At 49.7% G+C, this 16163-nt stretch overlaps 3 protein-coding genes and 1 long non-coding RNA gene across 7 annotated transcripts; 3 read left to right on the plus strand and 1 right to left on the minus strand.

Annotated features, from left to right (window-relative positions):
* Window positions 1-46: 46 nt before the first annotated feature.
* LOC6503901 (T-complex protein 11-like protein 2) lies at window positions 47-3826 on the plus strand. Its single transcript, XM_001963775.4, has 5 exons — window positions 47-291; window positions 1088-2078; window positions 2139-2439; window positions 2504-2670; window positions 2734-3826. Exons 2-5 carry the CDS (start codon window positions 1313-1315, stop codon window positions 3000-3002), a joined length of 1503 nt encoding a protein of 500 aa, XP_001963811.1. The 5' UTR covers window positions 47-291; window positions 1088-1312; the 3' UTR covers window positions 3003-3826.
* A 159-nt stretch (window positions 3827-3985) lies between these two features.
* On the plus strand, window positions 3986-5756 carry LOC6503902 (1-acylglycerol-3-phosphate O-acyltransferase Pnpla3). The gene is made up of 2 exons (XM_001963776.4): window positions 3986-4649; window positions 4706-5756. Exons 1-2 carry the CDS (start codon window positions 4191-4193, stop codon window positions 5549-5551), a joined length of 1305 nt encoding a protein of 434 aa, XP_001963812.1. The 5' UTR covers window positions 3986-4190; the 3' UTR covers window positions 5552-5756.
* Window positions 5757-7390: 1634 nt separating this feature from the next.
* Window positions 7391-12902, minus strand: LOC6503748 (lipid storage droplets surface-binding protein 2). 4 transcript variants are annotated; one of them, XM_014905582.3, is made up of 5 exons: window positions 12431-12902; window positions 10813-11250; window positions 9349-9399; window positions 8777-8958; window positions 7391-8603 (listed from the first exon to the last, which is right to left on the minus strand). In XM_014905582.3, the coding sequence occupies exons 1-5, from the start codon at window positions 12624-12626 to the stop codon at window positions 8460-8462; spliced, it is 1011 nt and encodes a 336-aa protein (XP_014761068.1). In that variant the 5' UTR covers window positions 12627-12902; the 3' UTR covers window positions 7391-8459. The 4 variants fall into 4 exon arrangements, with proteins under 4 accessions (XP_014761068.1, XP_014761066.1, XP_001963813.1 ...); XM_014905580.3 differs by lacking the exon at window positions 9349-9399; XM_001963777.4 differs by lacking the exon at window positions 8777-8958 and having other exon boundaries at window positions 12431-12898.
* Window positions 12903-14089: 1187 nt separating this feature from the next.
* Window positions 14090-15840, plus strand: LOC116655177. The gene is made up of 2 exons (XR_004310334.2): window positions 14090-14934; window positions 15016-15840. It is a non-coding gene; the product is annotated as an uncharacterized LOC116655177 (long non-coding RNA).
* Window positions 15841-16163: the final 323 nt, after the last annotated feature.

Raw genomic sequence — 16163 nt, forward strand, 5'->3', positions numbered from 1 at the left:
AAAAAACCCCCCTGTGTTCGCCACCTGGCCACACTAGCCAGCCAGCTGAATGTGAAAGGCAGAGAGAGAAGGGTAGAAAAACATAAAGCACAAAAAACAAACAAAGCTGGCGCTGAGCAGTCCATTTGAATTGTTAGATACGATTGCACTATTAGGAAATTAGTCGCCGTTGTGACAGCACCGTGTAGCAGCTCGGGCGTGCTAGATCCAGAAGGATTTTATTATTAAATTTCAATTTGCTCTAAATTCGAAAGTGATTCAGCGGGGCTCTAATTTCCGGAATCTTCTGTGGTAAGTTTTCAATTTCGAAGGCCTAATTGCAGCTTACAGGGCTGCCCCCTTCCTGTTTCCCCCGATTCTGTTTTCCACCCACTTTTCCCTGTCCTTGTGTCCATTTTCCCCCACTTGCCAGCTGAGAGATTGCTGCGCAATAGGAAATTACGCACACACTCTCGAGGGTTTTTCGTCTCTTCTGTTTTGCTGGCTGCTTTATTGCGCCGTTTGTTTATGTCGCCCCTTCGGTGGCGTCGTTGTGCAATTCGCTCCAATTAGTTCGCTTTTAATTTTGGAATCTGTGTCACGGCGGGTGCAGATTTTCTGAAACCAAATTTTCGAGAATATTCGAGCGTATTCGATTTCAAATTGAACGGTTAGTTGCAGTCTTTGTTTTGCTCCCCCTTTCTCAAGCTGTTCGCTTCTTTGTTCCCTCTCACACACACGACCACACGTGCGCACTCACTTGTTTCCCTGTGCCTGTGTGCGTGTCACGTTTAACGGGCTTTCGCGGGTACAGTGGGTATTGCCTAAGAGCGACATGGTGAAGCCCATGAGCAATAGTCGACAAAAATAAATCAAGGTTTTTTGACAGTTTTTTTCTTTTCAAATTTGATTACATATTTTTTGTTATATTGTTGCCACACTCGTTACATATAGACAGTTCGTACACTAGTTGAGTATTTTTAGAATCTAGCGCACTGTTTCCCAATGAATATACATAGTTATAGGCGAAATATTTCCAAACACACCTCCCACTCCTCCCACTCGCCCAATAGCCACTGTATCTGAACCCCATTCGAACATTTCCCAGGCCAACTGAACTGAAACTGACCCTGAGAGGTGCTTCGGCGACGACCCCGAACAAAGGAAGGCGCAGGCCCAGTGCATCACTGGCAACAACGTAACTGCAGCAGCCGAGCAACTTAACTGGCCAGAACCAGTGCCAACCGAATTTGGTCAGAACCAGTTAGCAACTCTCTTATTTGCGTCGCACTTCCGCGATTCCGCAAGCAGCCACAGACAAAGAGCTCCAAATATGGACGCCAAGGACAACGGAAACCAAGGCCAGAAGCAGCCGCAGGAGCCTAGCCACCTCCAGGAGGACCTCGACGAGCGTCGCATCCGCACGGACAGCGAGAGCTCCATCGACAGCATGACCCGCTTCGTGCTCCCCAGCCTGGACGGGAGTCCCCCAAAGATTGTCACCCTGGACGAGGTCTCGAGCATGTTCAAGAACCTGCGCAACATGGAGCTGGCCCACGAGATAGCCCTCAACCCGGACTTCAAGTTGCAGCAGTACGAGCCCCCACTGGACAGTCTGGAGGGCCGCATCAAGACCATGGTCCACAAGGCGTTCTGGGACCTGCTCCGCCAGCAGCTGGAGCGCCAGCCCCCGTCCTACGACCAGGCCATCCGTCTGCTCGCCGAGATCAAGGAGTGCTTCCCCCAGCTACTGTCGCCAAGCAACGAACGGGCTCTGGCCCACATCAACGAGGTGCTCGACGACGCCGTCATCCGTCAGCAGGCGGAGCGCGGAGTCCTCGACTTCAAGTCGTACGCCAATTTCGTGATCAACATTCTGGCCAAGTCCTGCTCCCCGGCCCGGGACGACGCCGTGGCCAAGCTGCGCGAGATCGAGGATGTGGTTGACACCTTCCGCAGCATCCTGGAGCTGATGACCCTCATGAAGCTGGACATGGCCAACTTCATGCTGGCCCTGGCCCGCAAACAGATCGCTGCCAACTCGGTTCAGTACGAGAAGGAGAAGTTCAGCAAGTACCTACGCGAGTTCCATGGAAACGGTAAGTCACTCAATATTGTGGGCTGGGAAAAGGAGATATTTAATGGAGAACATTTTCCAGCTGGCTTCCCGGCCACCGAGGATTGGCTGAAGCGCCACCGCTCCGGCGGCAACATGGACGAGACCATTTACAATGCCTACATGCAGCTACTCGACTACCCGGCCGACAAGGAGTTCCCGGAGCTGCTCCGCATGGACAAGGATCGCTTCGTGGGCCTCACCTGGAGGGCCCAGCGCCTGATCCTGTGCGCCTCGCTCATCTCGATCGCCCAGAGCACCCCAATCATTTCGCAGAGACGCGAGAATCGCATCCAACTGGCCCAGCAGCTGGACATCATAGTTCAGGATGTCAAGAATGAAGAGTAGGTCCTTCCTTTCCAAAATCCGATCCCCGTTCTCTAATCCACTGCTCTTCTCGCCCCACAGCCAAGTTCCCACTGCCATGGAAAGCTGCTACGAGCAAATACGCTCCTTTGTTAACAAGGTCCTGGTGCAGGAGCAACTGCCGGCCATGAGCGAGGCCGACCAGGAGGCGCTGAAGAGCCATGTGCTCCGTCTGGCCAACAAGGCTTCGCCCGTGCCCAGCCTGATGGGTGAGTTTCCTCAGATGACACTTTCCACAAAGATGCAAGACTATAACCTCTGATCACCTTCAGCCAAGCGACTGGACGGCTATGTGCGCGTGGCCTTGCGCTCCAACGGCAGCATCCCGCCGCCGCCAGCCGGATTCGTTGACTTCCAGGAGGAGCTGGTTGCATTTATCGCCTCTTTCCGGCGCCTGGTCTCCTACAATCACGCCGTCTTCGGCGAGCACTTCCACGAGATCCTTAGCCAGACTGTGGGCGCCGTCGATGAGGCTTCCGAGGCAGCCGCATCTGGCACTGGCATCTCCGCTGCTGGGCAGGCTCAAGTGGCCAAGCCATAGAGGGCGGAGGAGACACCCCTTCTCAGGACGTAGGAAAAAACAAAAAGAAAAGCACACAAACCCTCTAACATACCTGTATTACACAACCGGAACTACCGGAATCGGAGGATGTGATCCAGTGTTTGGACGAGCCGGAACAAGAGTAGAACTCACTCGGAGACTCGCGTGCGAGTGCCCCTTCTCCATATATGTAATGTACACCTCCCCGATAGCTTCATGTGACTCTGGCGTATACATTCGGCCCACATCCTTAACCACCAAACAAGAAATGAAAAACGGAAAACAAGAAACCAAAACCTAGCCCCCGGAATTCTCGGAGCCTCCGGATTTTTGGAAACCGCGAGAATCAACTTTGCCGGGGCGACTGTGATAAAGAATAATCGTTTTTATGTATAAAGAGGTGCCCCTCGTGGGCTCCCAACTTCACTCTGACAGCTACAGATCTTAACTATATACTTACCATTGAAATATACGTGTACTCCTCTAGACTAACCCCACAAACCCCATGTCTGTAACCAGGATCTAGTTTAGTTAAATGGTTCTATTGATCGACTGTGACTCGGAACTCGGAACTCGGAACATGTGCAAGCATAGATGCCTATGAGTATCTTAGACTATCCTTATACAAGTGGCGTATATCTGCGCCGAACAAATAAATACAATGAATTTAACAAATAGTTCATAACCCCTATTCCTGGGGACTCTTTCTTATCTTTTATTTGTGATAGAATTCGGTTTATTGTTAAGTTCTTTATTTCTTAAAATATACTTCATTTTTGTCTTAAAATTATAATTTAATAAAGTAATAATCATATTACAATAGAGTTCTGTGTTCTTATAGGGTCTAGGGGGCGAAATTCTTTCGAAAAATGCGTTTTTGAAGAGAAGAGATTTCGAAAATGATTCTAGTCTTGAAAAAATCATACAAACTACAAAGATCCTCATAATCCCCATAAAGTAGGCTTTCAAAATATGGAATAAAATGAAAAACCGAACATCAGACCCCCCCTTCAAGCGGTATTTTAATGGGGCTTCACTGGATCGCTTTTCCGACCCTCGCACGGTCACACAGTCAAGGCCAAGCCAGAAGCTTGGAAAGAAAACGAGGCAGCCGAAGAAGAAGACAACGAATTCGAAGATCTGGACGCTTTATGCCACGCACCAAGAGCAGCACCCCCTAGATCCAAGATGAGGCCCAGAACCAGCGTGTCCTTCGCCGGCTGCGGCTTCCTGGGCATCTACCACGTAGGCGTGGCAGTCTGCCTGCGCCAGCACGCCCCCCAGCTGCTGTTGGAGCGGATCGGCGGAGCCTCGGCCGGAGCCCTAGCCGCCTGCTGCCTGCTGTGCGACCTGCCGCTGGAGACGATGGCCGGCGACTTCCTGCGCATCGTCCAGGAGACGCGCCGCCACTCCCTGGGCGCCTTCAGTCCGTGGTTCAACCTGCCGGATTGCCTGCTGGAGGGAATGCAGCGCCGGCTGCCGGACGACGCCCACGAGCGGGTCAGCGGTCGGCTGCACATCTCCCTCACCCGGGTCAGGGACCGCCGGAACGTGGTCATGTCGGAATTCGCCAGTCGCTACGAGCTGCTGCAGGCCCTGCTCTGCTCCTGCTTCATTCCCGGGCTCTCCGGACTACTGCCGCCCAAGGTTAGGCTTCCGTTTCTCCGAGGAGTGGATTCAACCTCCCAGCTTGTCTCTTTCAGGTGCGCGGAGTCCGCTACATGGACGGCGCCTTCTCCGACAACCTGCCGCTGCTGGACGAGCACACGGTGACCGTGAGTCCCTTCTGCGGGGAGAGCGACATCTGTCCCCGGGACCGGAGTCCGCACATCCTGCAGCTGAACCTGAACTGGGCGAACACCTGCATCCGGTTGTCCAGACGCAACCTGAGGCGGATGGTGCGCATTGTCCTGCCCGGTCGCACGGACTTTATGGCGTCCTTCTGCCAGCAGGGCTACGACGATGCCTTGTACTTTCTGCGCAAGAACAATCTTCTCAAGGACGAGTCGTGCTCTCTGGTGGCTCAGGAGAGGGAGCTCATGAACTGGATGCGCCAGCAGGACGAGCCAGAGGCTGCACTGCAGGAGCAGCAGGATAATCAGGACGATCAGGAGGTAATGGAAGGCAACAGAGCTATCGAATACCCAGAGGAGAAGGAGCCAGAGAACCCCAAGGAGGAGCTACTTCAGAAGGACAGGAACAAGGAGGACTATGCGGAACTGAAACTGGAGAAGGAGAGTCTACACCAAGTGCTGGAGCCGGTGAGGCCGGACCGTCGTCTGGACGACGGCTACTCCCTCTCCCTTCTGACCAGGCCCTGGTACCTCCTGCGCCAGCTCGTGGTTGCCCCGCCGCGGCTGGGAAGGATCGTGCGCCGCCTCGGCCACAGCCTGACGCTCTGCGACCAGCCGCACTTTGATCTCGCCATGATGCAGGCCTCCACCGGCCGCGCCCACGCCCACGCCCCCTTGACCGATAGCGCCAGCTCGCGCGATAAGGGCCGAGTCAAGGCCAGCGGCGGGAGAGCGGTATTTGGGGAACTGGACTAGCCGGAGGCGGCGGTCGTTAGGCGGTCAGTACTTGGTACTTAGTATTTTGTGTTTGTGTGTCGGAATCTCGTTAGTTAAGAGTCTAGTGTTTTATGTTTACCTGTTAATGTTAACCTGTTCGATTAAGTGATTCTGCAGTAAGTTAGGGTAGCTAGACATTGTAAGCTTCAATCGCTGTGACTTTAATAAAATTACTGAGGAGAGACAGTTCTATCTTTATGGGAGGCACTTCAGAGCCAGGTAGAACCTGTGGAACGAAAGCGTAAGGTCTTAAACCTGGTCATTAAGACCATTAAGTTAGTAAGTGTTCAAGTGAAGCTGCGAGTAGAGCTGTCCTAAATGAGTTCCCATGATGGGGAAGACTGGGGGATGGCAGTCTTCGAGAGTGGGTGGCTGGGAGGCAGTGCAGCCAGCTCTTGGCCCCCCTAATTGGCACTCATAACACATAATACAACACCGTTCCCAATAATCAGAGGCCCGAGAATGAATAATAAGAATCACGCCACTTTGTGTACTTTGCACTCGATTCTTCCCGCTCTCGCCCTCTCCTTCTCTCCCGGGTTCTTCTCTTCTGATTGCGGCTGATTGCCACGCCTCTTCCGCCGCCCTGCGGAGACTCATCCTGACGCTTATCGCGCTCTTTCCCCGACTTCCACCCCACTTTCCATTTTAAAAAGTCATTCATTTTGTTCTACACTGCGGGAAATGGGTATGGACTTGGGTACTCTGAAGTGGGTATCAATGGGTTGTGGCCTTATTCATAGCTTCGAGGTGGAAACTACTTCTGTGCGCTCCTGATTACCAGTTTGTTCCAGTGTAGTCGTCGAAACCTCCCAGTCGTCGCGATAAGACTGCCCGATGCCCGTTGGCAACTGGAGGAGGCCGAGGAGGCCTCGTCATCGCTCTCGGCAGAGGCCTAGGGGAACTGAGGCTGAGTCGGGTCCAAAGTCCGAGCCATTAGCATATTCCGACTCATTCCGCGGGCACTCCGCCTTGCGGTTGGCACTTCCATTACACACACCGCTCATGACTATCGCCTATTCCCCCGAAGAAGAAACTAGTTTCTGTGGAAGATCCCCTCTCATGGTAGTGCTCTACCACTTTTCCGAGTGCACGTGTGTGTATGTCTGCGGTCTGCCAGGAACCCGTCCGACCAGTCACGGGCTCCACAAAAAAGCCAGAATGAAATAAGTAAACTGAGAAACGAATACCAAGACCCCTGCGAAGCCCTTCTTCGCTGGCATTCTCCCTTCTGGGGCAGTCGTCTCATGAATATTTTTCCCCCAAATGCAGTCCACGAAGCCTCAAAATTATGCCAAGTATGCCGGGCCGGCTTGTTCCAGATTGATTCCGCTCCCCCGTGGCAGGGCGGCCAGACATGGATGGCATGTTCGTCTGGTCGGGAGTGCAAATTAAAATGATCAAGGCGGCCGTGGAGCATACAAATGAGGGGCAGGAGCAGGAGTGGATCCGGAGGAGTAGAAAGGAAGCCGAAATGGGATAATTGTGGGCCCATTAACGCCGTCATTATCGACATTATCGAGGGGCACTCTCCGCCAGGTAGACGCTCGAAGACTCACTCACCCACTTACGCCGATGGAACGCACTGTACTATCTGAAACACATATAGCATTATCGTGAAATGTTCTATAAATTCCCTGCACTGCCGGGCAATTACGCGCTCTGAACTCCACTCTGAACTGTATATAATTATAAATCAAGCTGGCCGCGATAAGGCCTCCGATCTGATAAGGCCTGGAGTCTATACTATAGAGATATATGTGGCTAGGAGCTATCGTCCAGGTTGCTAGATTCCAGAATTAAAAAATGCACAGCGACTTCTTGTTCATCGTTCCAATTTCTGTTTGGGTTTTTCCTTTTTTATTTTTAATCGTTAACATTATCATTCTAGTTTAGTTTAGTTTAGTTTAGTATAGAGTATAGTTTAGACCATAGGGGTGCGTGTTGGGGGCATAATTCATGTTCATTAGCGTTTAGCATTTAGCTTTTAAGCGATTAGCGATTTGAAATCTTCTGGTTCGGCTTCCAGCTTCTAGGGAGCGCTCAGTGGAAATTAAATAGAGATAGAAATAGAAATAGAAATAGCTTTAGGTATTAGGTTACGGATACGTACAGCTAACCCACACTGCTAGTGTGTGCGTGTGTATATTTAGTATATATATCAGTGTATATATTAGGCATATATAGGCGTATATAGTACGGATTATTCAATGCATTCGTGGCACTCTGACGTTCGAATTTAGCACAGCTAAATGATGCTCTCCTACTTCTCCCGATCCTTACTAAACATAATGCGATCCTTAGAGCTACAGGTGTGTGTGGTGTTCTGGGGGGGTGTGTGTGTGTGTGAGGAGGGGGCGGGGTCGGGGGCTACTTCAAATAAATATTTACAAAGCAAACATTGGGGTGGAGGAAGGGGAATCTCTTCAAGAACCCTCTCCTTCCTGCCCTTCTGGTGATCCTCTGATCCTCAATTTACGAAAAAAAAACTCTAAATACAATTTTAAAATGGGCGTCGTGGGGGGTGGTGTGTGCGCTCTAGTGTGGGTGTTGTGGGTGGATAATATCTAGCTTTAGATATGAAATATGGGGCTCTTCTGGGGGGCGCACTACTGAGCCGCCGTCGGTTTGCTCTTGGCCGCCTTGGGAGGACCCTTCTGGACGACCACCGCCGACGAAGAGTTCGAGTTGGAGTTGCTGTTGCTGGTGGCGTGGTTGCTGTTGCTGTTGCTGTTGGTGGTGGTGGTGGTGCTGCTGCTGGTAGTGCCACCTGGTCCGAACGGCGAGCAAATGTCACTGGGGAGCGTCGACTGCTCCACGTTGGTGCCCATCGAGGAGTTGATGAAGTTGATGTACTGGTGGAGCTTGAGGGCGGCTATCAGGGAGCTCAGATAGTCGTTGATGTTGCCCTTCTGGACCTGCTTGATCTGCCGGGAGACATTTCGATAGACGCGACGGGAGATCTTGTTGGATAGCCGTCCGACTGTCTGAACTGTGTGTAGGACTGGGTCCTCGCTGGCGGGAACTGGCACTGCAAGACCCAAAAGGATGTGGTTAGATGGAGGTGTTGCAACAAGGGGGCTGGGCATGAAGAAGCAATAACTATTTTAGCAGCCAAGTTAATCTACTAGTTTTAATTGGTATTTAGTCGGGAAAAGCAGGAAAGGATGCGTCCTTATACCATCCATGTAGGTGTATGCTTACCATAAACTTGTTGAGTTCCCTATCGATAATGCCTATTATCTCTGGATTTCTTCTAACGTACTCAACAATTTCGGTTATGATTTTCAGGGACATGGAAAGGAATACCGTCGAGGCGGCCACTAAGAATCTATCGTCAATCTCTTGATCGAGATCCTGGTCGTAGCTCTCCCCAACAACAACAACTAACAAGATAGTACAGAAAGAGAAAGAGAGAGAGAGAGAGATTAATTTAGAAAATTAGTCACTTTTTGGAACTTGGTTAATTAGAGGGGGGGTAGGACCAGGACCAGGACCAGGATCAGGATCAGGGTCGGGATAAGTTCGCATTCTAACCAAAATTCATCCCTAATCCCATCGAAATCGCATATATTTCTGTTTAATTTCCCACAATTTGCCTCCCGATCTGTTCTATTTTTCTGTGCCGGGGAACAAGAGTTATGGCCATGCGTGATTAGTGTTCATGCTTCGAGTTTACTAGCTATTTTTATTAGACAATGTGTTAGTGGACAAACAAAGACGGGCGAGCAAGCACCAGATCGACCTGGAGCGGGAGAGCGGGAGGTGGAACTTACTGTCATTTTCAGAACTTTTGCCATTCTGCACGACGGCATTTTGTTTATCATCTGAGAATTAAAAATATTTACGATTTAAATTTAGCATCTTGTTTACACAGCGCGAGCAGTGGAGAGCAGCCAGAGAACAGAGCGCTTCTGTCCCACTGGAAGGAAGCCAACTAATATGCTTCGAAATATAGGTTCGCATAATGTCTACACACTTTTCTGTTCGCCGTCCTACAGACACCGCCCCAAGGTGCCTGTTCCACCTCAACCAGGCTTTATTTTCTATCTATTATTTTAGTTTTTGTTTGCCCTCCTCCAGACACTGCCACAAGGTGCCTGTTCCACTACAACTAGCTTGTCCACAAACGACTCCTATACCTCTCACAATTCTTATCCGATCCTCAAGCGGAATACCTCAAAACCTTCGTGGATCGATCCCCTATCGATCTGCATTTAAATCTAGAAACGATTTTTTTTTCACATTTTTTGTCAAATTTTCTGATCAGACCCCTTGCAAAATGATGATATGTCTCCTGTGGCCCACTGGCAAGGCTATATCTTGGCCGATTCTGATCCGATTCTAGAGTGGAATACCTTAAAAGATTTGTGGATCGATTTCCTATCAATCTCCATTCAAATCCAGAAACAAAATTTTTTTTAGATTTTTTGTAAAATTTTCTGATCAGACCCCTTGCAAAATGATGATATGTCTCCTGTGGCCCACTGGCAAGGCTATATCTTGCCCGATTCTGATCCGATTCTAAAGTGGAATACCTTAAAAGTTTTGTGGATCGATTCTCTTTAAAACTGCATTAAAATCTAGAAACTAAATTTTTTTTCGTTTTTTTCTCAAATTTTCTGATGGGACCCCTACAAAAATGATTAGATCCCGTATGGGGCCCACTGGGAAGGCTATATCTTGGCCGATTCAAGCGGAATACCTTGAAATCTTCGTGGACCAATTCTCTTTCGATCTGCAGTTAAATCTAGAAACGAAATTTTTTTTCAATTTTTTCTCAAATTTTCTGATGGGACCCCTTGAAGAATGAGGAGATCTCATATGGGGCCCACTAGGATAGCTATATCTCGGCCGATTCTGATCCGATCCTTCAGCGAAGTACCTTAAAAGTTTTGTGGATCGATTCCCTGTCCATCTCTTCTAAAATCTAGAAAATAATTTTTTTTTCAATTTTTTCTCAAATTTTCTGATCAGACACCTTGCAAAATGATGATATCTTATATATGGCCTACTGGGAAGACTATATCTCGGCCGATTCTGATCCGATCCTCAAGCGGAACACCTTAAAAGTTTTGAGAATCGATTCCCTATACACCTGGTTGAAAATCTTTGAGGAAAATGTTTTGGAAATTTTTGGAAGAATTCTGCCAGGCCCACTTAAGATAAGAATTTTGGAAAATCATGGAGCGAAAAAAGTGATCCGAAGCGAAGGCGGCATCTTGGAACTCGACACTCACCATTATCCTCCTCCACATCGGACTCGCACTTGGGGAAGTAGTACTCCAGGAGCCGCTCGGCCAGAGCAGTGGTGGTGTCGACTCCGTTCACGGCCAGGCTGCCGTACTGGGTGGCGAGCACCTCGTTGGCCTTCTGCCAGGCGAGGTCCTTCAGGGAGGCCGCCTTCTGCTGGCCGGCGGCCTTGAACTTGACCACGCGCTCCAGATGGGGCTGGACGACGTCGATGACCTTGCTCTTGGCCTGGTTGTAGATCTCCTGGGGCGTGTCCTTGATGATCGGCGCCTTGACCTCCAGCTTGTCGATGCCCTTGACGAGGGTCTGGTCCACGTAGGCGATCGGCTTGTCCAGCTTGGTGACGAAGGGGGCGGCGGTCGTCACGGCGCGTGTCACGCAGTCCTCGGCGGCGGTCAGGGCCCATTCGAAGACGCGGTTCTTGCCTGCAAGTAGACGAGGGAGGTAGGGAGGGAGGTGTCATTGTGGGCTGATATTAATTGATTTGTTTGCTCGGGCTGTTGCTTATGAAATTTCTGGAATGGAATTTAGTGCCACATAGCAGCTGCTCCGGGTGGGGGGAGCTGCTCCGCCGCTTATCAGCCGTACAAAGGAAAGAACTCGGAAGGTGATAAGCAACTGCGCAGTTCCATGATTGCGGGGCCTCCTCTGCCCTGCTCGCCCTGCCCTGCCCCATCGCCAGTCTGCCCGACAAGTTTAGACTTTGATAGCTTTAGTTCGTCATACGGCAAACACATCATCCCATCCGAGTCCCCAGTTCCCAGTCCCCAGACCCTGCTACCCCTGCTTCCCCAACAACAACAACCACTACTGCTCTCGTATCACAAACAAGTCGAAAGTCCAACTACTGTTTCAGGCTGCCGAGCCAGTGGAGCTGGATTGCAGCAGATTCTTCTCCCGGGTGGGGGCAGTCTCCACACAGATAGGTTAGATGTTTTCGGGGCGAGATCTGGCTGGGGAGCACCCCCCGCGGCTGCCGTCGGCGCCTCTGCGACTCTGCAGTCGCCCCTCTTTGGGTGTGCTACGTGCCGCCGTTTATCGCCCGTTCTCTTGCGCCTCCGTTCGCCATCCGCCGCTCGCCGTCGGGTTTGCGTCAGCTCTTCGGCTTGGCCGGCCAGGTCTATTATATAAATCTCCGAGAGCAGATGAACTTTGAACGCGGCGCGTCACGAGGGCAAAGTGCCGGAGACGGCAGCTCGCGCCGTTGCTAGGTCATGGTTGTTGTTGCTGGCGCTCTCCCGCCGCCGCCGCAGCTCCGACTTCGATTATTCGATCGGGCTCGGCCCGCAATCCTCAATCAATTGGCTCCAATTGAGCCCAATTCCCGCCCGTCGCCGGGCAATTGGATGGAGTTGCTGGCCCCACCAGCCAGCTCGAATTCGAAACCGAAAAAAAAGAGACAAAATGGCGATGGCGAAGGCGAAGCAACGGTTTCGATTGCATGCACTCTGTTGTTCTTGTTGTTGTTGTTGTTGTTGTTAGTGGGGCTGCGCTTTGTGATTTCTTTCGTTTCGTTGCATTTCTGTCTCTGTCTGTGTTTCTGTGCCGTTAGGCGGGGCGCCGTTACCCGAGTTCAATGCACTTTTGCACCCGAACTGCACTTACCTTTTACTTTGCCATAGACGTCCTGCGACTTGTCCCAGGCGGCGTTCACAACCGGCAGCTTGATGATCCTCTCCAGGGACTCCAGGTGCGGCAGCAGGTCCTTCGCATCCTTGGGCTGCTCAGCATCCACCACTGATGCACTTCCGTTGGCGGTGGTGCCATTGCCGGTGGCGTGTTTCTGCTCTGCACTAGCCATGCTTCTGTAATTAGTTCTGTTCCTTTTGTTTTCTTGCAGTTCTCTGCTGTCTGATCTCCTCTGCGTTTTCACTTTTCTTATGAGCGCTCTTTCGCTTTGCACGGCACTTTTCTCCTTGTTTCTTGTTTCTTTCACGAATAAAAAAACAGCGAGGTTCGCGGAGGTTATATCTCGGAGTATCTGGGAATACGAATAATGTCTCGAACGTCTGAATCGCAATTAATCGTAAAAGCTGCAGTGGCCTCCTCAATATATGCTCGTCGGCAGGGCTGCCCCAATAATCGTCGTTGCGTTGGCCTATCGATCCTCGAAATCGATAGTTCCACTTGAAGTATCGTTTGAATACTGCGCAGAAAAAGTTCCGTCTAGCTGTTATTTCTTCTATATATTACTAACGACTGAATTGAAATGATTTTATATACTTTTGACGTGAATTTGCCTACTATTCAGCTACGTTTTCTCAACAAATAAACTCTTTTTCTTTTGTGATTGCGCTATCGATAAAATGAATAAAGTCCCATCTCTAGCAATGTGGGGCGCATTTTGGGAAAATTTGAATACCAAGGAGCCGTTACAAAAAATTTAGCTTATTTTTCTCTTAAACTAAATGTTTTTTAGAAATTAAATAGATTTTTTATGTTAAAAATATAAGACTTTTAGCCATTTCTTATTCCCTGGCAAGAATCATTAGCTTTTTTTGAATCCTTGTGGGGAGAACAAAAAGGCGGGGCCACAGAGAGGCAGTGAGATTGTTTGTTGTGTTTTTTTTTTACTTGACAACTAGATTAATACGCAGTCGGGCGACAAACCAAGTTTAGATTGAAGTACATTTTCGTATGGGGGCACTTCCATTATCAATGGGCAATGGGCACGCAAATGGTTCGTGGGACCTTTGAACCCCTGCGACAGCATCGATAATACGCCACTGCACACAGCTCTCTTCCGTTCATCCGCACCTCCACCACGCCCGCCCCCAGGGGCTGCTCCTCAACGTAATATTCCTGAATGCTGTGTAATTCGCATGGCCATCCAAAGTCCGGCGTGACAAAACGAAAACAAACTATTTATATGGAATCATTATACTATGAGCAAAACGTGTCGTCAGCCCACCCAGGCTCGCCCATCGGCCACCTCCCACGGGGCACACCCTCCATCCCCCAATGGCGTTCAGCAACTTTCTTTATTACTTAACAACTGTTGGAAATCTTTAAGGCCCTAAGGGGATGTGCTAAATCTAAATGCTCTTGCCACAATGCTAATTATGCGCAATATAGAGCCAATTATGACTACCCGATAAGGCTCCCCCGTCCGGCCAGACGACCATAAAGGCGCACATTCCCCAGACCCTTCAAACGGCTTCGAGAGGGGCGGACTGGGCTGGGCTACCACCGCCACTCGGATCACGATCCAAAGTCCGGCACTGTCGTCACAGGTTTGTTTATGTTGTAACGAAGACCGGGTGCAGTCTGGGCTTATCGCAAATCGGTCTGGCCGATATCGGCCGTAAATAAGCAATGTAACTGATACCACAACGCCTCCTCCTCCATGGCCCCCTCCATGATTGGTGCTGAACTTTGGATTCGGGCGCTATCTTTCCCGTCGGTTGCATTACAAGCACTCGGAATCTTGAAATCACTTCAAACCCGTTAACTGAACTGATTCCCTGGTCAGATAACGATATTATTGTGTTCGGTTCGATTCATATACGAGGTTAGATGATGAAACCGGTGAGCCGTAGCCCTGCTCTGAAGAGGACCTCTCCAGAAGCCGAAGGTCCCTTACGTGGAGCCCTTTGCGTGTTACGAAATAGAGCCCTCTATATTACTCAGATCCAAGATTAACAGCTGGCTGCACGTAGACAATAATCAGATCTTATTGTTTTATGGAGCCAGCAGGCCCCGGCATGGCGTACATGCATCGCCTATACATATATAATTATATAGACACATGTGAGGCGTTATCGGCTGAACAAGTGTTCGGGCCTAGGACTGCACTCTGTTTTCAACTTGTACCATTTTCGGTCCTCCGGCCAGCCTCTTGGACCCGTAGCTCCAAGAGGCCTAGCCAAAGTCTATATATAGAAGGAGGAAACCTTCAGGTAACGACGACATATAGACGGACTTTGAAGCGGCATGAGTGAGTGAATGTTCTCCTACATATATGTACATACATATGTGCGAATGAATCGCCGACCGCCGCTGGATTCCATTAGGTTTTTATTTTTGTTTTTAATTTTTGCGGACGGATTCTACCGAGCTGATAAGGGGTTTGAATACTTTTTTAATTGTCGCCGGTTATCGTTATGAGTGTAAGTCTTTAAGCCACTTATTAAAAAAAGTTCGCCATGCTTATCGCAATCAAATGACACACGGGTTCATATAACTCCCAGGGTCCAAGTCGAGAAGAGGTGATTATGGAACTGCCTTTGCATTCCCAGGGAGTTCTACTCCTACTCCCTCAATGCCCACTCCATGGGTCTTCTATATAACAAAAATATGTATATCGGGCTACTGGGGCATGTCTGCCGGACTGGGAGTACGTGTATGGAAGCAGATTCGTCATATGGCAGAAGCCCACCGCAGTCTAGAAAGAACAAGAACCGAGGGACCCAGCAAAAACGATGGACTTTGGACGTACTACGTGATGACGATGACGGCGGCGGTGGCGGTGGCAGCGAAAATGCGACGTCGACGTTGGAGCGTGTATTTAATTAAAAAACGAAAAAAAAAAAAGAGCACAAACAAAATAAAAAACAGCGCAGAACGAACCAGAATCAAATGGAACTCTTTGGCTAATTTTAGACGGGGGCCAAAGACTACCCGTTCTGGCGGATACGTCACTGCGAGGTAGATAAATGGGTGCTCCTATCAGTACACTTGTAAAAATTCTGCACACAAACGCCAGGAGATAAGCCAGCCCCTTCCAGTGCTCCAGATCTGGGATCTCGGCTCTGATCAGACTTTGAATGGAGCTCCATTGAGGGGGCAGACATCTAATCAGACGCGCGAATCGCCTCGTTTTTCAATTTCAGTCTCAATTTTCGCCTGTCTGGACGTCGGCTGACACCCAAAGACTATACAAACAAACGCACATGGGTCTGCGGTTTCTGTGCCCGGTCTTCTGGTGATACTGCCCCATGTATCATATAGTAGTTGCCCCACTCACTGGGTGCGTGAAGAGCTCCCCGACAGCCCCGTACTCCTGTTCCACATCCGTGTGCGTCTGGGGCGGTCTTCCGTTCGGCCGTCCTTGAGTTTTATTTTTGGTTGGGCTAGTCTGTGGTATTTTCCATCAAGTTTAAGTTATTAAAAGAATTAACTAATGGGCCTGATAAGCTGGCATTTAAATGCAATTGATTAGTAAATAAATAATATATTTTCTCACTATTATGTTAATGATCGTTAAGTGCCACTCTCCGAAAGGGGGCGCTCTAAAAGTAGAATGTATGAAACATCTACACATATCTACATTAATTTTGCAACACTCCCCCTTTACACTGCGAGAAATTTGTTTTTCTCAACTCAAAAAATATATAAA

The sequence above is a fragment of the Drosophila ananassae genome, chromosome XL (genome assembly GCF_017639315.1).
Source record: "Drosophila ananassae strain 14024-0371.13 chromosome XL, ASM1763931v2, whole genome shotgun sequence".
NCBI classification, from domain to species: domain Eukaryota; kingdom Metazoa; phylum Arthropoda; class Insecta; order Diptera; family Drosophilidae; genus Drosophila; species Drosophila ananassae.